A 26,164-nucleotide genomic window follows, 5' to 3' on the forward strand; every position below is an offset into this window, starting at 1 on the left:
TGGGTGAAAAAATTCCTTTTATTGAAACTCATAACTCAAAAAATATAAGATGCTGTAGTGTACAATATGTTACACAAAGCACCCTTGGGTGCACATTCAAGTCAAGTAAGAGCTCCATCCTCCCTCCCCCCCCCCCACCCCAGCCTTGGTACCCTAAGTACTTGTTCCATATACAATCATGCACATTTACTTTGCAAGAGGAAGGCTCCCCTCCAATATCTGTTAATTAGCACCAAAATACCAGTTTGGTTGGTTTTTTCCTCTTAATTTAATAGGGGAGCTTATATTAACTCAGCCAATACTGTAGACAGATGTCATACATTCATGGAACTGAACAGCCTAATCTAACCTCAACAACATGTGCACTGAACCAATTAGCAAGTTTTCCCCATGTAGCAGTAGTGGAGGCAGTCTTTTTTTTTTTCCTTTTTAAATTAAAAAAAACACAACCATTTATGAACTTCCCACACAAAGCTGATCTGCTTTTTTTGTTGGAAAAAAGTCTATGAGGGATGTGGAAAATTTAGACCTTTCAAGGACAACTACTGGTCGTAAATAATGAAGTTGTTTTAAGGCATGGTCCCCGCAGTCTGTTAACGCCTTGTCCAATATGGCCCTCAGGTTTTCCAGAGAAGGGATAGAGTGCGAGTCTGTGGATAAGAGAGGCTGTACTCCTCTCAGCTGCCCATGAGCTTTGGAGCCATTGTTCTTCTTGGACACGGAAGCTGCGGGGACATTTTTGTATGTGACACTGCCCTGCACAACATCCCTTTTTGAGTGTGTGTCTTTCCCTAGCACACCATCCATTTTATATTGTTCAGACGGCTCCCACTCGTCCTCAAGGTCGTCATCGTCGTCGTCATCGTCCCGTTCCTCACTTTCCTGAATGAACTTCAGAAATGAAGACTCAAACCCCATTGGTTTGAAGGACTTTATATCAAAGGGTTTGGGTGCCGGCTGCTTCGGTGTCTTCTCTTTTGCGGCAGGAAGGGGAGGTCTTCTAACGTTCTGCTGAGATGATGCGTGTTGCCAGTCGCCGGCCTCTTTCTCCCTTGGTAACTGTGCGCCCGAGCTGTTCTCTCTTCCATCACCTGCAGGCGAGTCTTCGGTTTTACGCAGAGGCGACTCCATTTGGCTGCATTCTTCAAGACACCTGGTTTTGGGGCTGTGGATATGTTTTAAAGTCCCTGCGTACAAAAAGACACTCGCCTCCCGGATCTTGCTACCTTCGGAACACCTGCCATTTTTGCTGCCTTTCTCGCCACGATTGCACCTGGTGTTCAGAAGATGATGCTCTTCGCTTCCATGCCGGTAGGCGCGATGTGCTGTAGCCTCCTCCTTGACGTCCCCATTGGCCTCTTTACTGGAGCCCTGGCTTGCTTCTGAACAGGGATCATCATTTATCGCAGTACCACATTCAACGCAAAAGACAAGCTTCTTGTACTCCTCTTCTATATAAATACTGGGCATCTGATGGGTGCGCTTATAATGTCTCACGATACTGCTTTCCAGTTTTACTACTGAGAGACACCCCTGGATCATGCAAGGATACTGGGTCTGATTGCAGTTGTCTCTGCACATCCGCAGAGCTTCCTGCCTCGTTCTGAAGTTGTACAACTGCTTTCCGTTGCTTCTACTGGGTTGTTCAGCTTTCTCGTTGAGGGATCTCTTTTTCGCATTCTCTCCATGTTTCAGACACCGATCTTTTGTGTACCTTTGCTCCTCTTCATCCTTGCAGTGGTCCTCTTCCTCTTTGGCATCTTCGGAGACACCGTTGTAATCGCTGTGCCGAAAATATACATGCTGGGAGTAGCTGTTGTACGTTGTGAACACTCTGTTGCAGCCATTCAGATCGCAGTGGATTTCGATGTCTTTATTTATTTCTTCCTCCTCCTTGGCATGTTCTTCCATCAGGTGATGCTTTAATTTGTAGAAGGAATAAAACGTAGCAGGGCACCGGGGGTGATGGCAAGGGAATCTTACCGACTCTGTTTCGGAAAGCACTTTTGAATCTTCCACATGATCAAGGCTATGAAAGTCACTGCGATGCTTAACAAGCGATTTAGAACACAAGAAGCGTTTGCTGCAGGCCTTATGTTTGCAGACAAATATTTTTTTACATTTGGCAAGTTCCCTCTTTGTTCTCGCTTTGTCCTTTTCTAGGCAGAGCTGCTCTTTGTTATACTGGTGCACAGTCCTGTAGTGACGAATCAACCCTTTCTGATTGGTGAATGCAGAATTGCAGTTTTTATGGATACAGTGGAAGGGCTTATGGTATTTATTTAAAATGTAACATAAATTTCCTTTGGCAACTGATCGTTTACTTCCCCTCCCTTCTCTGGTTTCTAGTCCTTTTCGGTGGCTTTCTAGAGCAGATAATTTAGTCTGCTTTCCAGTTATGCAGCTCTCTGCTTCTTCACTTGATTCCAGATCAGTTTCAGAACTAAGCTCTTCTTTCTTCGGATGACAGTCCTGTTCACCAGGGAGCTTAGCCTGGTCATCAAGTTCTTCCTCTGCATTGGAATAGAAAGCAGACATTGAAGCCATGGAGTTTTCCAGCATATCCTCAGAACACTCACCCATCTCCTCAAAGCTATCATTAGCAAACAGTTTCTGAGTTGCTGCCTTATTGCCAAGTTTATGCTTGTTTCTGTAATGGACTCTAAGGTGGGTTTTTCTAGTAAATGATCTTTGGCAAATGTGACATTTAAAAGGGGAATACCGATATCGAAACATGTTCAACTGAAGCACCTTCTCTTTTGAATAATTGTGTTTTCTAACGTAATGCGTCAACAGAGCTTCGCGGGTCACAAATTCACACGTGCAGCCTTGGCGTTCACAGAAAAAGGGCTTGGCTGCCAACTGAGTCAGGTATTGGGTTGGCAGCTTGCCTCTCGGCTCTTCGGGAAAATGGTCTGAGGTAGATTCATCTTCAGAGTTGGGGCACTTGGATGAATAGGGCTGTAGCAACCTGGAAGCATTTCCAATCCCACTGCTCGAATGTTTTAAGCTTAGATGCTTCAAGCCCAAGAGAAGTTCCAACATTGCATCTTCTGTACTTGACACTTTAGGATGTTCAAAGAGAGAGGTTTCCGGGGAAGAGGGACAGGTTTCTTCTTTCAGACCACCTTTGATGTTAGAGCTTGTATTACAATCTATACTGCCTGGGGAGTCAGCATTTGTATCTGAAAGATGGCTGGGCTCGGAATTCAACTCTCCAGGGGGACGGTTATGCAGACTTTTGCTGAACTGACTCATCCCTTTAGCTTTCAGGCCCAGCTTCCGCCGAGGCTTGAAATGGTAGGGATGAGCCCTTCGAAGGTGTTTTTGCATGCCCTTTGAGTTCTTGTATGTTGAACCACAGCCTTCAAAGCCACAGGTAAACCTTTTCCCATCAAAGTAGACGGCCACATTTGAATAGCGCTCTTTTAGACTGGATGGAAGGAAAACTTTCTCATGGGGTAACAAGATACCAGGAATGGGCTGGCCACTATCTACTGTTTCGGTCAATAAAGACCCCTGCTTCTCATTGGCTGGGGATGCAATGTTGCTTCCAACACTGCCATTACTTTTGCCCTCCACCTCGCCATCCGAGAGAGGCTCTTCTTTGACCTGTAGGAATCTTTCCGAATTTGTAGACCCAGAGGGCAAACACACACTTTCGTGCAAATGGGAATGATCTGCTTGCTCAAATGCCTCGGAATCCGAGAGACAAGCCAGACTGTCGCCCGAAACCTGCTCCTCGTGCTTAACTGGTGTCTCCTTCATTTCACCATTTGAAATATGCATGGAAAGGTGATGCGTGAACTCCGTTTTGGAATAATAGAACTTTTTGCAGCCGTGGAAGTTACACGTGTAAGACGCATCCCGGAAATGCTGCGCTTCGTGGTGGTAGAGCTGCGCCAAGTCGCTGAACACAATGTTGCAGCCGTTGAGCTCGCATTTGTAGCGCAGGTCGGCGTGCTGCTGCTTGTGATGCAGCAGCTCGTTCACCGAGTCAAACCGGGCGTAGCAACCCACAGACACGCACATGTACGGCTGAGGGCCGCGGTGCACCCGCTCGTGCTCCTGCAGGTGGAACGCCGACATGAAGTGCCGCCGGCAGTACGAACACTTCTCCCGCTTGTTTTTCATGTCCAAGTAGTGCATGGCATTCTCATCGTTGTTCTGGTGCTCGGCCTTGAGGTGAACACTCAAATACTTAAACTGCTTAAATACGCGGGCACAATCCGTGCCGGGGCAGGGGTACAGGTCTCGGTCTTCCAAGTGGCAGTTTTCTAACTTGCTGAACGTGACGTAGTCATGCGTGTCACCGCTTTGGGCTCTCTCGCAGGGGGCCGATTTCAGGGGCTGGTTGCCTTCGAGGGCGGCAGAAGCCATCCTGGACAGACTGCTTTTCGCCAGCTTCTCTTTTTTCGACAGCACCTTCTTATTGTTGTTGTTAGTCGCCCGGTATTTTCTACTGGGTGGCATTTTCACATGCTCCATGACATGCGTGACAAAGACTTCCTTCCTCTTGAACTTTTTGATGCACACGGGGCACGTAAACATGCCGTCTTCCATGTGCATCTTTGAATGGTGGAGGATTCTGGCTTCGATACACTCTCTTTTGCAGATGAGACAGAAGAATTTGTACTGAAGCCAACGCTGGTACCTTTCTGAGGATCCAATCGGCTTTTTGACTCTCACTCTCTCTTTGGGCCGATGTATTATATCGTGGCCTTCAAAGTTATTCTCTTCCCGGCTTTCCTCACAGTCACTTAGAAAGCTATCTAACAGTTCGTTGTCATTGAAGGACATCTCGTTGCCACTCAGGTCATCCTCTGACTCAGAAACCTCTTTTCCCAACAACTTGAGGCAATGCCGCTTCAAGGTTTTCCAGTCCCAAAATTCTGGATCAAATGGCCAATAAGCCTTCAAAGCTAAGAGCAGCTCACAACGGAGTGAGTTTGGAACTGGTGCATTTTCGTCATCAAATTTTTGATCGGGCTGCAGGTAGAGCTCTTCCAGCAAGTTGTAGCCCTCCTCACCCGGCTCAAGTAGAAATTCAGTAAGCTGGCATGCTCTTCTAACTTCAAGGTCTTCAGGCAGAAGACAGGCAATTGTTTTGCATACAGATGTCTTCATATCATTGTTTTCACTTGATCTGAGCTGCAGGGCTCTCACACACAACAACACAGACACAGCAAGGCCTGCTTCTTCTGCCTATTGGGAACAAAAGAGAATAAATAAGTACTTCCCCCCCACAGAAGCGTTCCTCAAGAAAACAGAAAATGATGACACTGACATCTATCCACTTCAACCTTGACACAAACCAGGGTGGCCCAGCAGTGGCAGTGGGGACAGTAGCAAGGGCCCCAGCCCTCTGGCGAGCATGACACCCAGCTTCCCATGGATCTCTTCCTCCACAGGTCTCATTTCCACTGCTATTTTTGAGGTGGTGAGAGATAGCAGGAATCCTTTCTGAGCAGTAGAAGGGCTCCCACTGTTTCTTACCCTCTCCATATCCCAGTGAAAATGAGAGAAGGCACATTTCTCCAAGACTTTTTTTAAAAAGAAGGCGGGGGGGAAGACAACCGAGGGGAGACATGAGAGAGGTTTATAAAATTACATACGGTGTGGAGAGAGATAAATATATATATCTCTCTCACACACACAACCTTAGAACCAGAGGTCATCCCATGAAATTTGAGGTCAGAAAGTTTAGGATCAACAAATGGAAGTACTTTTTCACACAGCGCATAATCAATCTATGGAAATTCTCTGCCACGGGATGTGGTGATGGCCGCTAGCGTGGATGGCTTTACAAGGGGCTTAGACAAATTCATGGAGGACAGGTCTGTCAATGGCTACTGGTCTGGTGGCTATAGGACAACTCCAGACTCGGAAGCAAACTGCCTCTAAATACCAGTTGCAAGGAAGCAACAGAAGGAGAGAGCATGCCTTCTGTGGGGCATCTGGTGGGCCACTGTGTGAAACAGGATGCTGGACTAGATAGGCCTTGGGCCTGATCCAGCAGGGCTGTTCTTATAGAAGACCTCTGCAAGTGTGCCAGAAAAGGATCTGAGGGAGGAGAGGAGATTGGTAATTGCCTAGCTAGTGAGCTAGGCCTGAATTTGTGGATCCCTGACAAAGCAAAAAAAGTCAAGGTGTCTAGTCTGAGCTGTAACAAAAAGGATTAGGGAAGTACACACAGAAGGGTCAAATTAATTTTGCACTGAACATCCTGACAAACATTTGCTCCAGATAACCATAATGGCAGATACCAAAACACAATTTTTTGTTTTGTTTTATGAAACACACACGGTTGCATCCCTTGACGCATGCCCCCCGTCCAAAGAAAATTACATTACAGCACATCAGCAGACCACAAGGAGATACGTACTTCAGCTTGTATGACTCTGATCAGGAAGAACAGGTGCTGCAATGTTTTCGCAATAATGCCAAACTGCCGGCATCTTTCCAGAAAGGAGTCTAAAGATGGATCAATTCTTCTTTGTAATTTGCTCCAAAATAAAGTCAGCTCCCTACAGAAAAGGTTCAGGACAAAGGGATGATGAGAGAGAAAAAAAATACACAAGCAACTGGGCAAGCTTTCACACAAGCATGGACACAGCTGGGTTTTGTTTCACTTATCTCACAAAACTTTCTAATATGGGCTGTAGAACAGTCTTGTGCAAGCAGAGGATAAAGCAGAAGATGCAGAAAAATATCTGGATGCAACCCAGCCCAAGGTCTGCACACTCAAGTGACTGCCCTTTCACCCTTGTTGACCCTTACACTTGACATTGCTTCCCAGAAGGTCTCCATACTATCTCTGTGGCTTCCTTCAAATACTATCTCTGTGGCTCCCTTCAAATTCCTCCTCAAAGCTCTGCTTTTCCATGGTGGCTTTAGCCCAACTCTAGTCCCTATAGCCAGGGGTGAAGAAATTCTGGCTCCATTTATCAGCCAGACAAAATATTTTATTCGTCAAGCTATGTTGGTACATTGCTCATCAGGACTTTTTTCCACTCGTCGGTTTCCACTCGTCGGGCATCATTTTTCACTCATCACAGACTAGTGGATTTCTGCAGCGCAGCCTATACTCCACTGTATCTAAGCTTAAGAATGAGTAACAAATAAATGCATAATCTTACCCCATATCTATTTTCTTCCCCCTCCCTCATCATGTGCCATTTTCTAGAGTGTAAGCCTCAAGGCAGAGACCTGCCACCTTGTTCTTTGTAAATTGCCACACATGTGGATGGCTTTATAAAAAATAGCCCAAACTGCTTTTGTTGGTTAATGTTTGGTACTTGACATCCAGATCAACACTGCAGTTGTAGGAGAGCATTTTTGTCACACTAAGGAAAGAGATGCTTCCTAAAAAAAATATGTCCCTGAGGGTTGGGGAACTCCCATGAGCATATTTGTGGGAGGCACAGGTGGCTGAAGAGGCAAGGGAGAACCTGTGAAAATCATCCCTTATCCCTGCCTTGAGTGACAAAGAATGCTCTTCCTCCATCGTGATGTTAGTCTCGAAGCATAAATTTTGTTATCTAATGCATTTAGCAATTCTTAAGAGCTGGGAGGAATCAGCTTAGATTTCATAGTCCAAACAAAATAAATGCAGGAAGAAAAAGTTAATTGTTTATTATTTATTTAAAATATTTGTACCCTGCCCCGTACACTACTGCTTGGGGCAGCTCACAACATTAATACAAAGATAAAATGTAAAATAAGACTAATAAAGTTAATTAGATTTAAGCTAAACAAGTTAAAAGAACAGCCTAAAACTACATTTAAAATTACAATTTTTTTAAACGTTTCAAATCAAGTTATTTTAAAAGCTAAAAACTGAGCACTAGAAGGACTAAAGAACCTACCAGATATAAACGGAGATGAAACATTTAAAAGCCTCTTTAAAAAGATGGGTTCTCAATTTTTGCTCTTCAGGGAGGGCATTCCAAAGCTAAGGGGCCACAACCCAAAAGGCCCTGTATTTAGTCCCCACCAACTGGATCTTTTTTAGTGGCAGGCCCATGAACAGGGCCTGAGATGATGAGCAGAGGGCCCTGGCAGGTTCATACAGGTGAATGCGGTCCAACAGATACCCCGGCCGCAGGCTGTGTAGAGTTTTAAAGCTTTAATATTTTTTCTTTACACAGAAGGACCCTAGAAGCATTTACATTTCATTGTAAAGCCACCCTGAGGACCCACTTGGGGCAGAATGGCAAGCAAAAAAACACACACACACACCCTCTGAAAAACAGTAGATAGCTAGATATGCCACTTACCAAGAGCAATACACACTAGCAGTCTGAAGCTGCTGAGTAAGGTACGTTGTACAAAGAATGAATGCAGCACTCTCTTGGCCCTCGGCTTCCAGGTTACAAATCATATCAAGGGCCTCTTTGCAGTCCACCTTTGCGATCTTTAAAAAAAAAAAAAAAGGGGGGGGGGGAGATGACATTCCAAACAGTTTATTCCAGACCATTTCATTCCTTGCACAAGCAAGAGACAGCAAATAACTATTGCTCTGCAATAATGTGTGCTACTACCAATGGTCTGTTAAGGCTGTGTGCAATAAAGATATTAATACGCCACTGAGGTCCAGTGGCAAAGTCACAGACATCTCAACCCCATTCTCCTTCTGTAGAGCAAAAATGAACACAGACTTGAGTTTTTAACTAAACGAACAAGGACAGAGCCATTGAAGGCCCAGGTCTCCTCACAGAATTGCAGTTCTCCACATTTTTTGGAGGGTGTGCTCTTTTTTTTTTTTTTTTAAACACACAAACACTCTGGATGTGAGATTTCAAGGTCCTATCTACATCATACACAAAATCTTGGCCGTATACCACATGAACAAAGAGACAGAAGTAGTGGTGGTGGTGGTGGTAAGTGTAGAATAGTGGAAAAGCAGGAGAGCTGGTCTTGTGGTAGTAAGCATGAACTGTGCCCTTTGCTAAACAGGGTCCACTCTGGTTTGTATTTGAATGGAAGACTACATGTGAGCACTGTAAGATATTCCCTTAAGAGGATGGGGCCGCTCTTGGAAGAGCACCTGCATGCTTGGCTGCAGAAGGTTCCATCCTCCCTCCCTGGCTGCTCCATGATAGAGCTAAGAGACACTCCTTCCTGCCACCTTGGAGAAGCCGCAGCCAGTCTGTGTAGATAATACTGAGCTAGATGGACCAATGGTCTGACTGGCATAAAGGCAGCTTCCTAGGTGCCTATATTCCTAGAGAAAACCAATTTTTATGTTGGCAGTTTTGACCCCAAAAAGCTACAGCGGATGCCCACTAACCTCTCTGATAGACTCTTCAGTTGGAAGCATGGAGCACAAACATGTGATGTAGGCTTGGAGAAAAGGAGAGACGTTTGAAATTTCTGTGGACTCTTTGCAGAGTTTGGACAAGGCAGCAGCTTGAGGAATACAGTTTGTTTTCATCAAATGTTTTATTCGCATCTGCAGAAAGGCCGGTCCTTCTCGTTTAATCAACTTCTTGACTAGAAAAGGAGGCAATGAGATTTAATTAATTAGTTTACTGCCAGAACTTGTGGCAAGTGGCAAGATGTGCCCAGCCAGAGCAAACGGTTACCATCCAAGGACCTGCTTATCTGTGTAGCAAAACTGATTACAGATGCCAAAGATTGTTGACCACTCCATATCGTAAGTAAAATAAGTACCAAACCATTTCTTATTCTCAACATAGTTACTTGTGATCAGAGGGGGGTCTAAAACTTTGTAGATGACCCAAGAACCATCCCAGGCCGTTTTAACAGCTTTCACAAACCCCTGACATTCTAGAATCAGAATATTCCATTGTGAAGGAACCAAACAGATCACTAGTAAGATTTTAGTTTGCTGTTTAAAGAAAACAGGCAGGTTTAATTACAATAGAGGGAAGTTCCAGGCTAAGGCAAGTTGGTGAAGAAAGGGCAGATGGATTACTGCAACCCAAAGCTCAGATTTCAAGGCACATGAAGAATCGGTGTAATATACACAGTGATAATTCATGAACACCTATCACCTTGCCCGGTACTTCAAAAACAAGAAATTCCAGCTCATACCACACTGTCTATACCAGAACAGTGGCAGAGCAATGGAATTCTCATTGGAAGGGTAGCCTCACTATCTTACCTTCTTCTGCTTCTACTGGTTGCTGCGATATAATGTTAAGAAGAACCGGATTCTTCCACACACCTTCCTTGGTGATGTCAGCCAGTATTTCAAGACTGTTATCTCCAGATTTAAGCAAAGCATTATGGGCATCCTATCCAGGGTGAAAAAAAGATATATACTGTATCATTTACTAGATTCTAGTTAGGACCACTACTACTGAGCAGTTTCGGATTCATATAAACTGAGCTGTAGGATTTTCATCATATGCACCTACACTTGGCTCGGGAATTACTTTTCTTATTGCTTGTTCTTATACATCTCTACTGTACATGTTTAACTTAAGTACAACAAGAAAAGAGAAAAGTAAACACCTCCTTAGTCCTAAGGTTTTCAACATCTAAATTTTCTTCCATCTATAGTACAACATTACTACTACTTGCAAGCAAATATTCTCAAAGATGCTTCTTTTGAGAAAAGAATTATAATTTTCTGACTTCCAAAAAATTTCTGATCCTCTTGAAAATACCTCATGGCATTGTCACTACTTTGTCTTAAGAGTCACCAACAAATTTCACATTGGTGTTATAAGTTGTATTTTTCTCTGCAAAAGTCCTGCTTTTTGTGGCCCATCCGGCATCCCGATGGTAAAATAATACAGAGCAGGGCTTTGCTCAAGAGACTGAGCAAGCAAGGAGTTTCATACACAAGAAGGTGTTTCCCAAGATACTCACTTTAAAAGGTAAATACCAGTACTAAGAGGAATGCCACTGCAAGACAGGCAGCAGTGAAGTATAAGATGGGGGTGGAGCGTTTGTTCTCGCCCCACCATATACCACCCCTCCTTTTAGACTACAGTTCCCATAATCCTCAGCCAAAGTGACCAATGGTCAGGGATTATGGGAGTTGCAGGGCAACATCTGCAGAAGGGCTGAAGTTGTGCAGTTCTGAACTATAGTATTACACACACACGCGCGTGTAGAATTTACTTATGGCTTCATAATATGTTAAAGGTTCCATGAAGAACTGGAATTCTAAATGCATAAGTACACCACTCATTTAAAGGTTACACTTAAAATCTTCATAGTGTATTCATCCCCATTTAATGACTAGACCAAATGTTTAGATTTTAGGTCATTCATACCAGAATCATGCAGAGCAAAAGAGCTGGTTTCTAGCAATTGAAATAATGTACTTTGCAGGATGAACACAAAATATACTCACCTGTATAGATTCAAACAGTCTTAATGGTTCGCACTGATCTTCACTTTCAGGCACAGAAAGCAGTAGTTCAAAACAGCTCCTGAAATTTAAAAAGCTGCAGCGGTAAGCTGTAGAAGTTAAATAGGATTTCCTACTGGATCATTTTGTACCTCTATTTATTATCTCTCCAGGCCAAAACAATGTACAAACAACTTAGAAAATATCTATGGTCAAGGTCAAATGGCTTAGCAATTGTTGTTAGCATTTATGCTGCTTACGATGGAGAAAAATGCAGACCAATGCATAACAATGTTTAGATTATAGAATATTTTTGTTAGACCCATGACTTATAGAATGGGATGAAGTTACAGTTGCATTGTCAGCTAACCCTCAACAATTTATCTGATGCAAGAAAGCCACCATGATGTGATTGTCAATAATGATCACTTAGTATTGGTGCTTCATTTGTATTTCTGAGTTTTTCCAGGTACTGAATTTGAAAGAAATTGCACTATAAAACAGCATCCATGAGTAGGGAAATTAAAATCCAATTGGACTGAGGGGAGGTGTACCCTCTGAGGCCATTCCTTCTACAAATCTTAGAAGTGTGATGGAGAAGTCCTCTGACACTGAATAAAACCCGCAGGGTGGGGAAAGGGAAACTGATCTCAGAGGGTCCATTCCGCCACCCTCTAAGTTAGTTGGAGAGGGCACTGCCCCTTGCTGCTGACAAGGGAAGGGCTACAACTGGCTTCTGGGCAATTACAAGGGTCATGGAAGCAGGCATGTTACCACTATCTCAACGGCTGTAGCCATGGTCAAGCTGATATTATATATATGCACTGGCAAGAGAATGTCTCCTGCTATAAGGCCATCATTTTACAACACCCTTAAATATTATACTGCAAATGAAATGTGTAAAATATGTTGGTAACATAATTAGAACTTTTCAACATCATTTCTGATTCAGTTACCAATGCATTTTGCAAACTTTCAGAAACTATAATTCTGAAGGATTTTGCAAAAATATGGCCTTCTAGTAGATGTTCTTGACAGTGGGTATATATGACCCTGATATCAACTTAAACTTTTGCTTACGTCTACAGTCATTGAAAAAGTGGTAACATGCCTGATTCAGTTATCCTTAGATTTGCCCTTGGGAGGACGCACTCTGCAGTGTGTGCTTCCTCCAAGCACAAACCCCTTCCCCTTCTCATGGGTCCCAGTTTTGGCTTGTCAGACTCCCAGCCCTGGGTGACTGAGAGATTGCACCTATGTACTGCTCTCTGCTACTAGGGCTCTAGGGCATTCCACATCTGCAGCCTTTGACCCTGCTCCTCAAGTGGGGACTTGTTCCAACTTCCCACTGTAGGGCATCTAACCTTGGCAGAAACTCTGTCTCCTCACAACCTCCGGAACATCCGTACTTTTGCCAAAATAAGGAGCGAGTTCGTTGGTATCAAAAAGGGGCTTCATGAAGAGGACAGACAAGTCAACATAGGGAGTTACAGAAGCTGTGCCATAAAGTGAGGTGTCCTCCCCCCCAACCCTTCAAATGGCTTGCCTCAAACTGTACTTACAGCACTAGCCTGCCAAGCACCAGAAGTACATCTTCACATTCTGTAGTCAAGTAAGGTCGGGCATTGGCAAAACTCTGAATAGCAACTTGATACACTTCCAGAAGAGGCAATGCATGCTCTGAAGCACCCCGGCTGCCAGCATATTGTAGCAATGTCTGAAAGAAAAGCAGATTATTTGGCATTCATACTCTAACTGAAAAACAAGCCGTCCTTCAAGTTATAGTTCTGTGCTGAGGAAACTGAACTTCGTATCGGTCTCAAAGGCAAAAGAGAAAGAGGCAGCTTGTCTCTTGACTCTCTGCACCTTCTAAAGCTGAACCGCTAATACTAATAATTACTATGATTAATGGACTCTTGAGAATGCAGTGCTTGAAGAAGCTGCTATATGATCCGTTGAACGTAAGCTGCTGAACCAGAAAACGTGCTGTCTACAGGCTATATAGACACACCCACAGTCAGGCCACGTTCGTAACTTGAGAAAATGTGTCCACAAACAGAACCACCAGAGAAGAGGTTTTCAGATCCAGCCAACTTTCCTGCAAGGCAAGTACCATTTCTGAGAGAATCGGCCTTGCCACACATATAGCAGCAGGACAGCCTAGCATGTGCCAAGCCCATTCAGAAGAACACATTTCCCCCACATCGATGTTCACTGCCGGTGATGCAGTACAGGCAGGGGTTCTGCAAAACCAACAGGGGCTATGACTGGCAATTCATCCACCGAGCCCCATGTGCACAGCACAGCTCCCAATCTTATTGTTTGGAACATTTAGATTGTTATTTGTATTTTATGTAAGCTGCCCCGAGAGCCTCAGCTGAAGAGTGGTTAACAAATATCAGGATTTTTTTTTTTAGTTGAGAACTTGGGGCAAACTAGATACATTTTAGAGCCCATGGTCAGATTTCCCGATGCCCTTTCTCTAGCAAGAATAGGGTCTCATTGGCCCAATTGTGTTGATGTTCATTCCCTTACTGACAAAGGAAAATACTTAAGAGTGAGCTGCATTTTGCTTTCTTTGCTGCTAGTGCCATGCTCACAGCAATCCTGAAGTTCCTGTATGCTGACTTGTGTTCAATGATGGGTTAATAAAGGAGGAAAGAATTTCATATTGGGCACCAAGTTCGGCTTCCCACAAACCTTGGCTTTCCTTTTAACAAAGCCTCTCTGCACAGACCATTAATACTTTGTGTTCCAAGTGCTTCACTTACATCCTCTCACTAATCAACAACAACAGATATTTATATATTGCTTTTCAACAAAAGTTTCCAAAGCAGTTTACACAGAGAAATAATAAATAAATAAGATCCCTACAACCCTCCTGTAAGAGACATCAGAATTATCCCAATACTCCTGCCAGGGGTCCACAAACATGCTTGCCAGCTCACCAGTGCTGAGTGCACTTTTTTTTTAAAACCTGGGGAGAGACTGAAACTTCTGAAAGTAGCAAGTTGTTTCACTATCCCAGACTTAACACGTCAGCAATGAGCCCTACCCCCGTAGAGATAGGAAGGGGGGGGCTTGCCCCTCCAGTCACACTCTGCCTCAAAAGCACTTCCAGAAGAGGGGTGCACAAGAACCACGGTTCGAGCATCAGGTTCGAGCATCAGTTTCTCGTGCGGAGGGGAGCAGGAGCTTTAAGAAAGAATAGACAGGTTACCTGCTCTCCACCGCCCCATGCAGCCTCCTGCTGGGCGGTGCTTGGCTCAAGAATACCCCCCTGGTGCCAGCTATGCACAGACACCATGTTTGTGTTGGCTCTGTGCTGTGATTCTTGGGCCGAGCACCGCCCCAACAGAAAACGGCATGGGGCACTGGAGAGCAGGTAAGGACCTGCTCTCTTCCTTAAAGCTTCCACTTCCTGCACCGAACCGGTGCTCGAACCACCATTTGTGTACACACCTATTCCAGACTCCCCGCTTTTGTGGGAGGGGGCAGGGTTGGAGCGGAGGCAAATACAGTTTTCTCCAGCAACTGAGGCCAGCCTAGATTTGTGACTCCCTGCGACTGGGAGGATCAATGGACAACAACCAGACTAAGTTACTCAAGAGTACTACTCAGGAGTTACTCTAGAAGACTACTTACTTTCAGTAGGATTTCCATCAAGTAGCTTTGTCAGGATGTCAGCCTGGTCTTGTGGTAGCAAAGGGAACCAAGCAAGTGGTTCCCTTTGCTAAGCAGGGTCTGCCCTGGTTTGCATTTGAATGGAAGACTACATGTGAGCACTACAGGGTATTCCTCTTAGGGGATGGGGCTGCTCTGCGAACAGCATAGGTTCCAGGTTCCCTCCCTGGCAGCATCTCTAAGATAGGGCTGAGAGAGACTCCTGCCTGCTACCTTGGAGAAGCCACTGCCAGACTGTGGTGACACTACTGAGCTAGATGGACCAATGGGCAGCCTCAGCAGAAGGCAGCTTCCTATACACAACACTCCAGAGGTATTTATCAGTGCTAAGCAGAGCTTTACTGTCAAGCCACCAAGTCTTGGAAAACATGTTCCTGCAGAGATCTCAAATGATATTTGCTTGCTGTGTCATAACATTGCCTTGGGGAGTTATAGGCAGTGTTCTAATTCATGCATCCAAGGGGACTTGGGGCTTCTTTTCTCAAACAGGATTCCCTTGTGCCACTCAGGAAGCCAGCCAGAGGTGAGTTTCCAATGCAATATGCAATTTGCCTGGCAACCTGTTACTCATAGTAAAAAATCCATGGGGCATACATAAGCCCTAGGGCTCACCCTAAAACTACTTTAGATTACCTGATGAAAACTATGGGCCCACTTACATCCATTCAAGCACCCTGAGGGAGCCAGCTGAGCACATTTCAGAACACTGAAGCATTATCATTTATCCCACGAGAAGCATGGAGATCATGCCTTTCACCTTCAAAGAGAGCAACATACCTGAAGGCTTAGCTTTACAGACTGCTAACAGCTGCTCTCAGTTTCTTTGCAAATGCTTACAACTGTTTGCTCAAACAGCTGAAGTCAACCTGACAAGTCTGTCATTTAAAGGGGGATTTAATTTAAGTCAAAGTGATTTATATCATTGATTTAAAAATCATGATTTAAACCTCCAAGAAAAAGCCGCAATTTAAATCACTGATTTAAATCAACCTTAATCAATGGTGCAACTCTGATCACTAAAACTTGTTAATTTACAACTCAATAGAAGATTTACAACATCTAGCAGGAGCTTATATATACTTCATGTAATTGTTTTTAGATAATTTGATTGTTACTAATTTAAGAAAAAGTACTTAATACCTTTTTTTAAAATGTAATGGATATCTCTTTCATTACCTGTGTCAAGCTTAACACATTTTTATTTTTATCCAGGGAAGATATTGCTTCAAACTATTCCCAGATAGGGTGCCTCCTACATTCAGATGCTATGACAGCTTTTTGGTGCAAAATGTGGAACAGCACAGGAAATTGTGTACTGCGTAACACCATCCCTTCCCCTCCTTGTACTGGGTTTTTTTTACCTCATCTCTTTTCCTATATTGTATCTTCTGTCTTGGCCCAGCCCACTACAAAACCATTCTACTATCCAACTTCTTCCTTTTGTACAAGGAAAAACAGACTTAAAAACAGAAAGTGAAGGGACAGAAATTTCAAAAAAAACAACAACAACGAGAGCTAGTGGCTGCTACGCAGGCTAGAACCTGTTTCATGAGATGAAATGGAAGTCAATGTCTATATTTGATTGTTAGGTAACTCATTGTGTGTTAGAAAGCTATTAATTCTTTTTTTTCTTAGGAAACTTAAGTGTTGGGGTAGCAGGTTGGTTAATATTAAATATCATTACAATATTGTTTTTTTACATAAGGAATTGGAAATTTAGTATTTTATTTACCTTCTTTTTAAAACGTAATTTCAATCCAGTTTAAAAATTCAAACAATCAGATTATTTTTAATAATTGGTTTTTATCCATGGAAGAAAGGCACTTATATTTGCTCTTTTGCCAGGTCTTCTGGGACCACAGCAGTGCTCCATGAATTCTCCCATGCCATGGCTAAATCTTCTGAAGTTTGACAACTCCTTCAGGGTGCTAGGATCAGTTCCACTGACTCAAGAATTTGGCTATGCTCCTTTGTGATCCTGATCAACCTCCTTTCCACTTCCTTTTATCAAAACTGAGATGTGTTGTTTTTTCTTGCTTGCTTTGTAATGGCTGAAGCAAATGGATTCTGGTTTTTTATGCACTTTCACATGTTGGTAATGGGACAATGGCTATTGAGAGGGGTGGGGAGAACACAGAAATAGTTAAGCAATGCCCACCAGTATTCCCTCTAACAGGGCCAGAGGTTGTTGACTACAACTCCCAGAATCCCCAGCTGCAATGGCTTTTGCTTGGGGATTTTCGGTGTTGTAGTCAACAACCTCTGGGAATTCCTGTTAAAGGGAACACTGGTGCCCACAGAAACATCCAGACTGACCCATCTTTTTGCATTGCAACTTAGCAGACCTAATGAGCCAAACACCACACAGAAGATGACCAAGACAGATTAAACCAGGGATGTCAAGCTGCAGCCCTCCAGCTGTTGTTGGCCTACAACTCCCATCATCCCTGGTTACTGATCACTGTGACTGGTGATGACAGGAATTGTAGGCCAACAGATGCTGGAGGACCACAATTTGACACCCTTGTCTTTAAATCACTTATTCTGTGATCTTGCACATTTATGGCCAGGGCTTCAGAAATCCACTAGTCAATAGTCTGTTGACAAGTGAAAAATGATGCCTTACAAGTGAAACAACTCCTGATGAGCAATGTACCAACATAGCTTGACGAGTAAAATATTTTGTCTGGCTGATAAAATGAGCCAACATTTCTTCACCCGTTTATGGCACCACAGCACTCAGTGCCTCACCAGCATTGTACAATGCCCAAGTGTTACTGGCAATTAATTCCCAAGTCTTGTGCATGAGGATAACAAGGTTGCAGCAAGCAGAGCAAGTGTGCATGTCTCCTCTTCACAGCACCAAGTGTTCCAGATTAAAGCCACCTCTCTATTCCTATAAGAGTGTCAATGAAACAAAGGGTCCACAAATATCAGCTTGCCCTACTTACTAATCCAACACCTCTCCCAATCCAAATCGTCCCTCAGACAGACTCTCAAAAGACTTAAGCCGTGACATAAGCAAGATGTCTAGAAAACTTTGAGGTTGTGAGGAGAAGGGATAACTTCAGCTCCACCTGCTGAAGTTATTGTCTTCCACAGAGATCTTCCATATTGTAGAACCTTCTCTTTCCCCTAGGAAGTTCATGCAGTGGAAAAAAAAAACATTTTGCCTGAATGCTTATTTGGGATCCCCAAAGAAAAGTATGGCAAGATGACCAAATAAGCACTATAACTTATGTGATCACACACAAGTGTCTTGGTACTGGCTATTCATAGAAGTAGTCTCCCAAGAGTTACAGTAGAAGAGAAAATATATTGTGCTAGAATATATTTGGATGAAGGAACATACGGGGCGGGAGGGGATGTTTACAAGATACAATGAACTTGTATCGAAACAAAAAAACTTATGTAGTGACAAGCCAACAGCATCTGGGGCTCTTTACCATGGAAAAGAGGCAACTAAGGGGAGACATGAGAGAGGTGCGGACACAGAGAAAATTTTCTCCCTCTCTCACAACACTAGAACCAATTTCAATCCCACGAAATTGATTATCAGGAAATTTAGGATACATACAGCACATAATTATCTATGGAATTATGGAAACCCTGTGAAGTAGGTTAGGCTGAAAGAGAAGTGACGGGCCCAGAGTCACCCAGCAAGTATTATGGCTGAATGGGGATTTGAACTCTGGTCTCCCCGGTCCTAGTCCAGCACTCTAGCCACTACACCATGCTGGCTTCAATGACCACCTGTTGGGTGGCTTTAAAGGGAACTTAGACAAATTGATGGAAGATAGGTATATCAATGGATACTAGTCTGGTGGCTGTGGCCCACCTCCAGACTCAAAGGCATGATGCCTCTCAATGCCAGTTGCATGGAAAGAGCAGCAGGAGAAAGGACATGCCCTCACCTCTTGCCTGTGGGCTCCCCAGAGGCATCTGGTGGGCCACTATGTCAAACAGGATGTTGGACTAGATAGGCCTTGGGCCTGTTCCTGTAGGGTTATTTTTATGTTATCACATCCATGAATGGTTCCGTAAAAACTGGAATTAAAGCAAGCAACACTGTTGCAATTCTACACCAGATAGCCACACCTTCTTGGAAACAGCTGGAAGCTCAATTAATGTATTTATGAACTCCCAGGTTAGTTCAAACATCTCTCATTAGTTATTTCCCTTCTCTGTGTTGACAGCAGTGTTCCTTCTAACAGGGATTCCCAGATGTTGACTACAACTCCCATGATCCCCAGCCAAAGGCCACTGCAGCTAGGGATGCTGGGAGTTGTAGTGAAGAACATCTGGGAATCCTTGTTAGAGGGAACACTGGTTGACACATGTAATATATCAATGAGCAGATCCTTAAGAGTCTTGACTCACACTTCCTGTTTTGTTTCCGACTTGCTGTTTTCAGATCATTAGGGAGATCCTTGTGAAGCCACTTCACAAAGTGCTTCCCTTTTTGGGAACACAAAAACTGTACCCAGTGTGAAGCTACATTTGTGCTGCTCAAGAACGGTATGGAATGTGACCTGAGTTTTTGCAGGGATTTGATGATTTTTAAGAATAACCCTCCTTAAGTGCTTTCAACACAACTTGTGAACGTTTATGACAGTTTCTAACTCTCCTTGCTTGACACCTGTAGCCCATAGCATTTCTTACAAGATCTGTTATTGCTGATGGCCTCACATAAAACTCTGTGGTTTATTCTGAGCATTCTGTCCACCTCTCTTATTACCGGGGTGAAGAAATATTGGCTCAGTTTATCAGCCAGACAAAATATTTTACTCATCAAGCAATGTTGGTACCAGTGCTAGCTCTAAGGCGTGTGAACATACACATGCTCACAAGTTTTTTTAATGTATGCTCAGTTAATTTTAGATTCCGCTCAGGTTGAATCAGGAAGGCCCCACTCTGAATGCATGTATGCACACACTGCCTTGATATGGCCACCCAGAACAAAACTCATTGCTCTCACAGATTAAAAAATTGAGAGAACACTGGTTGGTACATTGCTCATCAGGACTTTTTTCACTCGTCAGGCAACATTTTTCACTCATCACAGACTAGTGGATTTCTGCAGCCCTACTCATTACTTCCAGTCCCTTATGAAGTCTACATCCTTAACACTTTTCTCTTGCAAAACATTCCGTCCTAGATCTACATTTAATCTTGCATAATTTTTCTAGTGTAAAGCCCTTCCCAGGGGCATGCTTCTTGCAAAAGGTGACTATGCCACTTTGCCTTTTTAAGACATCGTCTTTGGCAGTCCAATATCACTAAAAGAAAATGAATTACCATTAACAGTTTCCTTCCTCTGAGGAAGAAAAAACCCTGGGATACAAAATCACTTGAATTTCCCATTGGGGTAACTTGGTTTGCCAGCCTACAGACAAGGTTAATCCAGAAACATTTCAGTAGTTCAGCAATGCTAATTTGATTTCTTCGCCCCAGCTAGGTTTCTGATCCTTTGCTACGCCTGGTTTCATTCCTTTCCGCTGGAAAAGCATCCTAATTGGTTCCAAAGTATGAACATTAAAAGGCACTTACTCCTGACCAGTCTTGGCCATGAACTGATAGGTGGACATATTAGAACGGGTCTGCAGGATGGCCTCTCTCTCACACCTTTCTGAAAAGATCAGCTATTTCCACCTTCAACTACTAACTGCCACATCTCTCCAAACGCTCAACATAAAGCAAACATTGCACAGTTTGCCCACGTTCAGAAGGATCACAAATGCTACAGGCAGTGCAAGAGCTGTAATCAAGTAGTTTGCCATGAGCACCCCACCTCTCTACTCCCTGTGCAATAAGTATGTTTAGGTGACACATACCAATTTCTACTGTCACCACAAAAATCTGGGGTAATCATCCCCCCAGAATTGAAGAACATCACAACCATTTGAAGGTTAAGGACCTCCTTATCAGATTGCTAAAGTCCAGTGATCCACTCTAGCCAACAACCTTTCCTTTTGGTTAAAGCTAAATCCATCACTACAATACTGTGTGGCCAAGCACCATCTCTGAGGATACATTAGACACACAGCCAAGCCTTTCCCCTGGATGAGAAGTATGTAAAGGGCCACCAGCCCTAATTTCTCTACCCGATGCTCTACAGTTAATTCAGTTCTATTCTGTCAGGTGTCATACTCCACAGTATCACTGAAGTCTTTTACGATCCTCTATTCCACAGACAATTATTCCTGCAAGCACTGGATAGAGCTAAGCCATTCCCAAGAACTCTTTAGTACTACCACTGATTATGGAAGGGGAGCAACAAGATTCCAACTGTGTGTGTGCCAGGCCAGACTAGTGCTCCACACATACCCTCATCCCACCACTCAGAGAGGTTCTGATGTGATCAAAGTACCATAGAAAGAGGCTGCCCTCCTGATTTCCGCATGATTTACTGTTCTGGCCCCTGCTTGGGATGGGTATCACTTCTACTCCTCTCTTTTCATTGCAGCTACAATCATTTAACAACTCCAGATCCAGAAATGCAACAGAATTTCCTGCCCTTTGAGGCGAGTGAGGGATGCACCTCAGCCCACCTCACTGCTCTAGACCTGCTTTCCTCCAAGAAATGAAGATGCATGACCTCCAACTCATGCAGAAAGGACATGGGAGTGCCTTACAATAACATGTAAACTCTTTCAGGAATACAAGTTTTGTTTGTTTGTTTTTAAGACAGCCATCTCTAGGAAAAACTCTTGGGCAGGAACAGACCCATACCAGACTAGGAACATAGGAAGCTGCCATATACTGAGTCAGACCATAGGTCTCTCTAGCTCAGTATTGGCCACACAGACTGGCAGCGGCTTCTCCAAGGTTGCAGGCAGGAATCTCTCTCAGCCCTATCTTGGAGATGCTGCCAGGGAGGGACCTTGGAACCTTCTGCTCATCCCAGAGCGGCTCCATCCTCTAAGGGGATATCTTACAGTGCTCACACTTCTAGTCTCCCATTCATATCCCACCAGGGTGGAACCTGATTAGCTAAGGGGACGAATCATGCTTGCTACCACAAGACCAGCTCTCCTCTCCTCTAGTTCTGGGGAGCAGAGGGTTCAATCTTTGCTCCATCCCCTTTGTCAAGGCAATACCATTGGTTGGTTGCTAGCACATGCGAGAGGATATGGACCACCTCTGGTGTGACCATTGAGCAGATGGAATCTACAGGTTGGTTTTAAGATAGAAGATGTACATGAAGAAACCTAGTCCTGCCAAGATTGAAAGCAACCATGGCCAAAAATGTTTGTAAGCCACCTTGAAGATACAAATGGTGGGAAAGCAAGTATAACTCTTTTAGAGCAACCAACCATACCCCCTATTTAATAAGAAATTATGCCTCAGCTATCAAATGTTTTGGGAAATACTGTGCAGTAGAGGTTCACTTGCACTCCAAGAGATAGGGATGGACACGAATCGTGATTCGAAGGACCGATTGCCTGCACAGAACAGAGGAGAGCAGGTGCATACCTTCTCCCCCGCCGCTCGCCACCACGACATCGCGCCTCCCAGCTATTTTGGCGTGCCAGCGTTGCTTCCCACCAGCTGCCCCCGCATGACACTAGCATGAGGAGACGTGGTGTGCGCATGCGCAAAAGGCTTTCTGAAGCCTTTTGCAGCCGAGAGGGGGAACGGGCAGCAGAGAGGTATCCTGCCACCCCAAATGCTTACAACAAAACCCGAGCCGGTGGGGGGAAAGCGGTGGGGGGGTAAGTACACCCTCCCTCTGCCCTTAAAGGAATCCCCACCCCAGTGCCAGACCACAGCTCCGCGGATCCGTGCACATCCCTACTCTAGGAAGGACTGGAAAAGACCCCTGTCTGAAACCCTGGAAAGCCTCTGCGTGTCACTGTAGACAATACTGAGCTAGATGTACTAATGGTCTGACTCAGTACAAGACAGCTTCTAATGCATCTCTGTCTATGCCCCAACTCCTTTTGCAAGCACACAGATTCAACCTAAAGTTTAATATGGCATGTCAAGCTTGCAGCTCCTGGATGAAAGTACTAGGTGATCCAACCAGTAGGAACATTGGAAGCTCCCTATACCAAGTCAGACCATTGGTCCATCTAGCTCAGCATTGTCTACACTGACTGGCAGAGGCTCTCCAAGGTTTCAGGCAGGAGTCTTTCAAAGCCCTAACTGGAGATGCCAGGGATTGAACCTGGAACCTCCTGCATGCAAGCAGATGCTCTCCCACTGCACTAAGGTCCTATCCCTTAATGGGAATAACTTAGAGCCGACAGTGCTCACATGTAGTCACCCAATTCATTACCACAAGAAGGGCTCTCCACCCCAGCCACATGCATGTTTCATGGTGACTGGGCCATATAATATAACAGATCTGCATGTGGTTCATTAGAGCTTGACTGTCAGTACCACTGGTCTTCAGGGTTTGTGTCAGCACACAACATGCACTTCATATAGTCCTTCACAGCAACATTAAAAAATTCTGTTTGGAATCAACATAATCAAATCTGACATTATCCCTTTCCTCCTCTATGCTAGATCAGAGAACAGCCTCAACATGTGTGTTACAATCTAGTCATGCCTTTATTAGAACCAACTACATTGTCTTGATTTCAGCAATAAACTTTCCAGTTCTCCAGCCACTAGACTGTAGCTTGGATTTTTGTTGATGGACTTATGCAGCTGCCTATGATCTATCACAAACATTAATGACCATTGTGTAAAGATTACACACATGTAGAATTATGTATTTCCTTTGTTATGATTGGTTGTGTAACAAAGTCTATACTTTTTAACATTAGCAATAATATTTACATAAAAGATTACACACATGCACTGATGCAAAAATCTAGTCATGTCCCATGGTCATGTTTAAACTCAAGTCTCTTTCTTCATCAAGTATCAGAACTCCAAAGCAAATTTTAAAAAGATAACTGATATTCTCTGGCCTTTCTGTCTTAAAATGGAAGCTATGCAGACAATGTTACTTTTAAAACTACACTTTCATTTACAAAGATTATATACACTGCAGTAAATATTTCATTGAAGTACAATACAGTTACTGTTTCCTAGCACCATCTACATGAACTGTAGCAACAATCAGGAGGAGAATGAGAATCACATTTTCAAATAAAATCACAACAAAAGAATTAATCTGCCCAGATTACTACTCAAAAAAGATCAGTTTCTAAACTATTAACACCAGTTTGGGGCATTACAAAGATTTATATTAAATCAACAGACATGAATAGATTATGTAGATTATTTTAACCCACCCTTCCAAAGCAAAATTCAAGACAACTTACAGAATACTAAAAACTAAAACACAGTTCAGATACACACTCAATTCAGAAGAGCAGCAGTCCACAATCACAACCCACCAAAGACTTTAGCAAGTGGTTGTCAAATATGTTTGGGGAGAGCATTCCACAGTCAGGAGCACCACCACAGAAAAGGCCCTGTCCTTGGCAACCTCCTTCCCAAGTCTTTGCCAGTGGGGCCAGACAGACTCAAGCCCTCAGCAGATCTCTGGAGGATCCTGCTAGTGGACTGAGAACATGCAACCTTCCCATCCAAGAAAAGCCAAGAGCAGACGTTGTGGGGCTGGGGGGGGGGGGGTTCCTCCTTTTTGGTGATGGGGAGAAAGAAACTGCAGACACGCATTAGCCTAGAGCACACAAACACCCTACGTGTCCTCCCCCCCCCCCATCTAGTAGAAAAGACTGAAAGACGAGTAATCTGTGGGGATAGGGCCCCAGCTCAGGGGTGGAGGATCTGTTTGCATGCAGGAGGTCCCAGGTCCAATCCCATGTGGCATCTCCAGGTAAGGCTGGGGAAGCCTGCTGCCTGAAACCCCTCGGGGCCGCTGCCCATCAGTGTAGACAACACGGAGCTAGATAGATCAGCAACACTGAGCTAGATGGATCAGTGGTCTGACTCGGCGCAAGGCAGCTCCCGATTGTCCTCCTGAACTGCCACGAGAGGCGGGCGGCCAACACCTTCGTCAAGCAGGGCTCCCACACATAAAGGCACACGATGCCCGCCCACCATGAAGCCACCCTGAAGACCACGCAGGGCCACAAAAGAGGCGGCGGGCGGAGGCGACGCCCCCGACAGCGCGATCCGGGCACAGAGTCTTTGGCTCGGCACGGTTAACACGCACTACTTATGAGCACGTATTTGTCTTCAGATGGTGCACTTCAACCAGGGACGTGTAGGGAGGCAGGGATCTGCCCCGAACCACAAGACCCGAAGCAGGCGGAGGGAAAGAGAAGAAGGGGCGGCGGGACTCATCCTCCCATTCGAGGCGGCCCCAGTGCCCCGCCTCCCTCGCGCCAGCGCCCGGCAACCGTTCGCCGCCGCGGCCGCCACCGCCTCCAGCTCGCCGTCCAGCCTCCTCCGCGGAGCCGACCCGGCTAGCCCGGCCCGCGCCTTCCTCCTCCTCTTCCTCCAACCGCCCTCCTCCAACCGCCGCTCAGCTGCGGGCCCGCCCAGCAGGTCCCCCTCACCTGACAGAACCCCCGGCAATAGGCGCCCGACGAAGCCTCCGCCACCCCCTGCTCGCTCAGCTCCGCCTGCAGCTGCCAGAGCCGGGAGCGGAGGCCGGCGGCCAGCCTCTGCATCTCCGGCGGCAGGGCCGCGTCAGCCTCGGCGTCCGCCATCTGCACCCGGCCCCACCGCGCGTAGGCAAGAGTCACGTGACCCGCCCCAGCCGCTGACCACATCGGCAGGGGACGGACTCACGTGACGGCAGGCCCCGCCCTTCCCCGGTCCCCGCCCCCTCCCCTCTTCTCCGTCTGCGCATGCTGCCTCCCGCCTCGTCGCTCGGGAACTGCAGCCTTCGGCGTCCCCATTGGCCGCGTGTCTCCCGTGGTGGTGACGCATATACATCGCGCGGCTGTTTAGGGACTTGTTTATTTTTTCCCGTCCCCCCGCCCCTTCCTAGCGTTGTCCAATGGAGTGGCGGGGCGGGGTCATTTCTCGGAGCAGTGGCTCGAGAGCTCGCTCCGTAATGCTGCGGCAGGAAGTTCTAATACGATCTTCGGCTGTTTACAGGATTCTGGCGACCTTTCATGTATTCCGTTGTTATCAATTCGTTTCTCCTGATAGTTAGATTTCTTAACAAAAGAAGAGGAATCAAGGGTCTCGTGGCACCGTGAAGACGGAATAATGTAT

The 26,164-nt window shown here is 45.0% G+C and overlaps 1 protein-coding gene across 3 annotated transcripts; it reads right to left on the bottom strand.

Moving 5' to 3' along the window:
• RLF (RLF zinc finger) lies at positions 1-25,710 on the bottom strand. 3 transcript variants are annotated; one of them, XM_053267972.1, is made up of 8 exons: positions 25,498-25,710; positions 12,892-13,046; positions 11,333-11,411; positions 10,130-10,262; positions 9,293-9,495; positions 8,280-8,416; positions 6,386-6,527; positions 1-5,205 (listed from the first exon to the last, which is right to left on the bottom strand). In XM_053267972.1, exons 1-8 carry the CDS (start codon positions 25,648-25,650, stop codon positions 454-456), a joined length of 5,754 nt encoding a protein of 1,917 aa, XP_053123947.1. In that variant the 5' UTR covers positions 25,651-25,710; the 3' UTR covers positions 1-453. The 3 variants fall into 3 exon arrangements, with proteins under 3 accessions (XP_053123947.1, XP_053123948.1, XP_053123949.1); XM_053267973.1 differs by lacking the exon at positions 25,498-25,710 and adding an exon at positions 14,975-15,007; XM_053267974.1 differs by lacking the exons at positions 11,333-11,411; positions 12,892-13,046; positions 25,498-25,710 and adding an exon at positions 10,843-11,021.
• Positions 25,711-26,164: the final 454 nt, after the last annotated feature.

The sequence above is a fragment of the Hemicordylus capensis genome, chromosome 7, assembly GCF_027244095.1.
Source record: "Hemicordylus capensis ecotype Gifberg chromosome 7, rHemCap1.1.pri, whole genome shotgun sequence".
NCBI lineage: Eukaryota > Metazoa > Chordata > Lepidosauria > Squamata > Cordylidae > Hemicordylus > Hemicordylus capensis.

Excerpts from the sequence above, each read along its gene's own strand:
- RLF (XM_053267972.1), bottom strand. The coding sequence starts at position 25,650 with ATGGCGGACGCCGAGGCTGACGCGGCCCTGCCGCCGGAGATGCAGAGG. Across the intron at positions 6,528-8,279 it reads GCTAGTGTGTATTGCTCTTG|GGAGCTGACTTTATTTTGGA; the intron begins GTAAGTGGCATA and ends CCTTTTCTGTAG. Across the intron at positions 5,206-6,385 it reads TCAGAGTCATACAAGCTGAA|GCAGAAGAAGCAGGCCTTGC; the intron begins GTACGTATCTCC and ends TGTTCCCAATAG.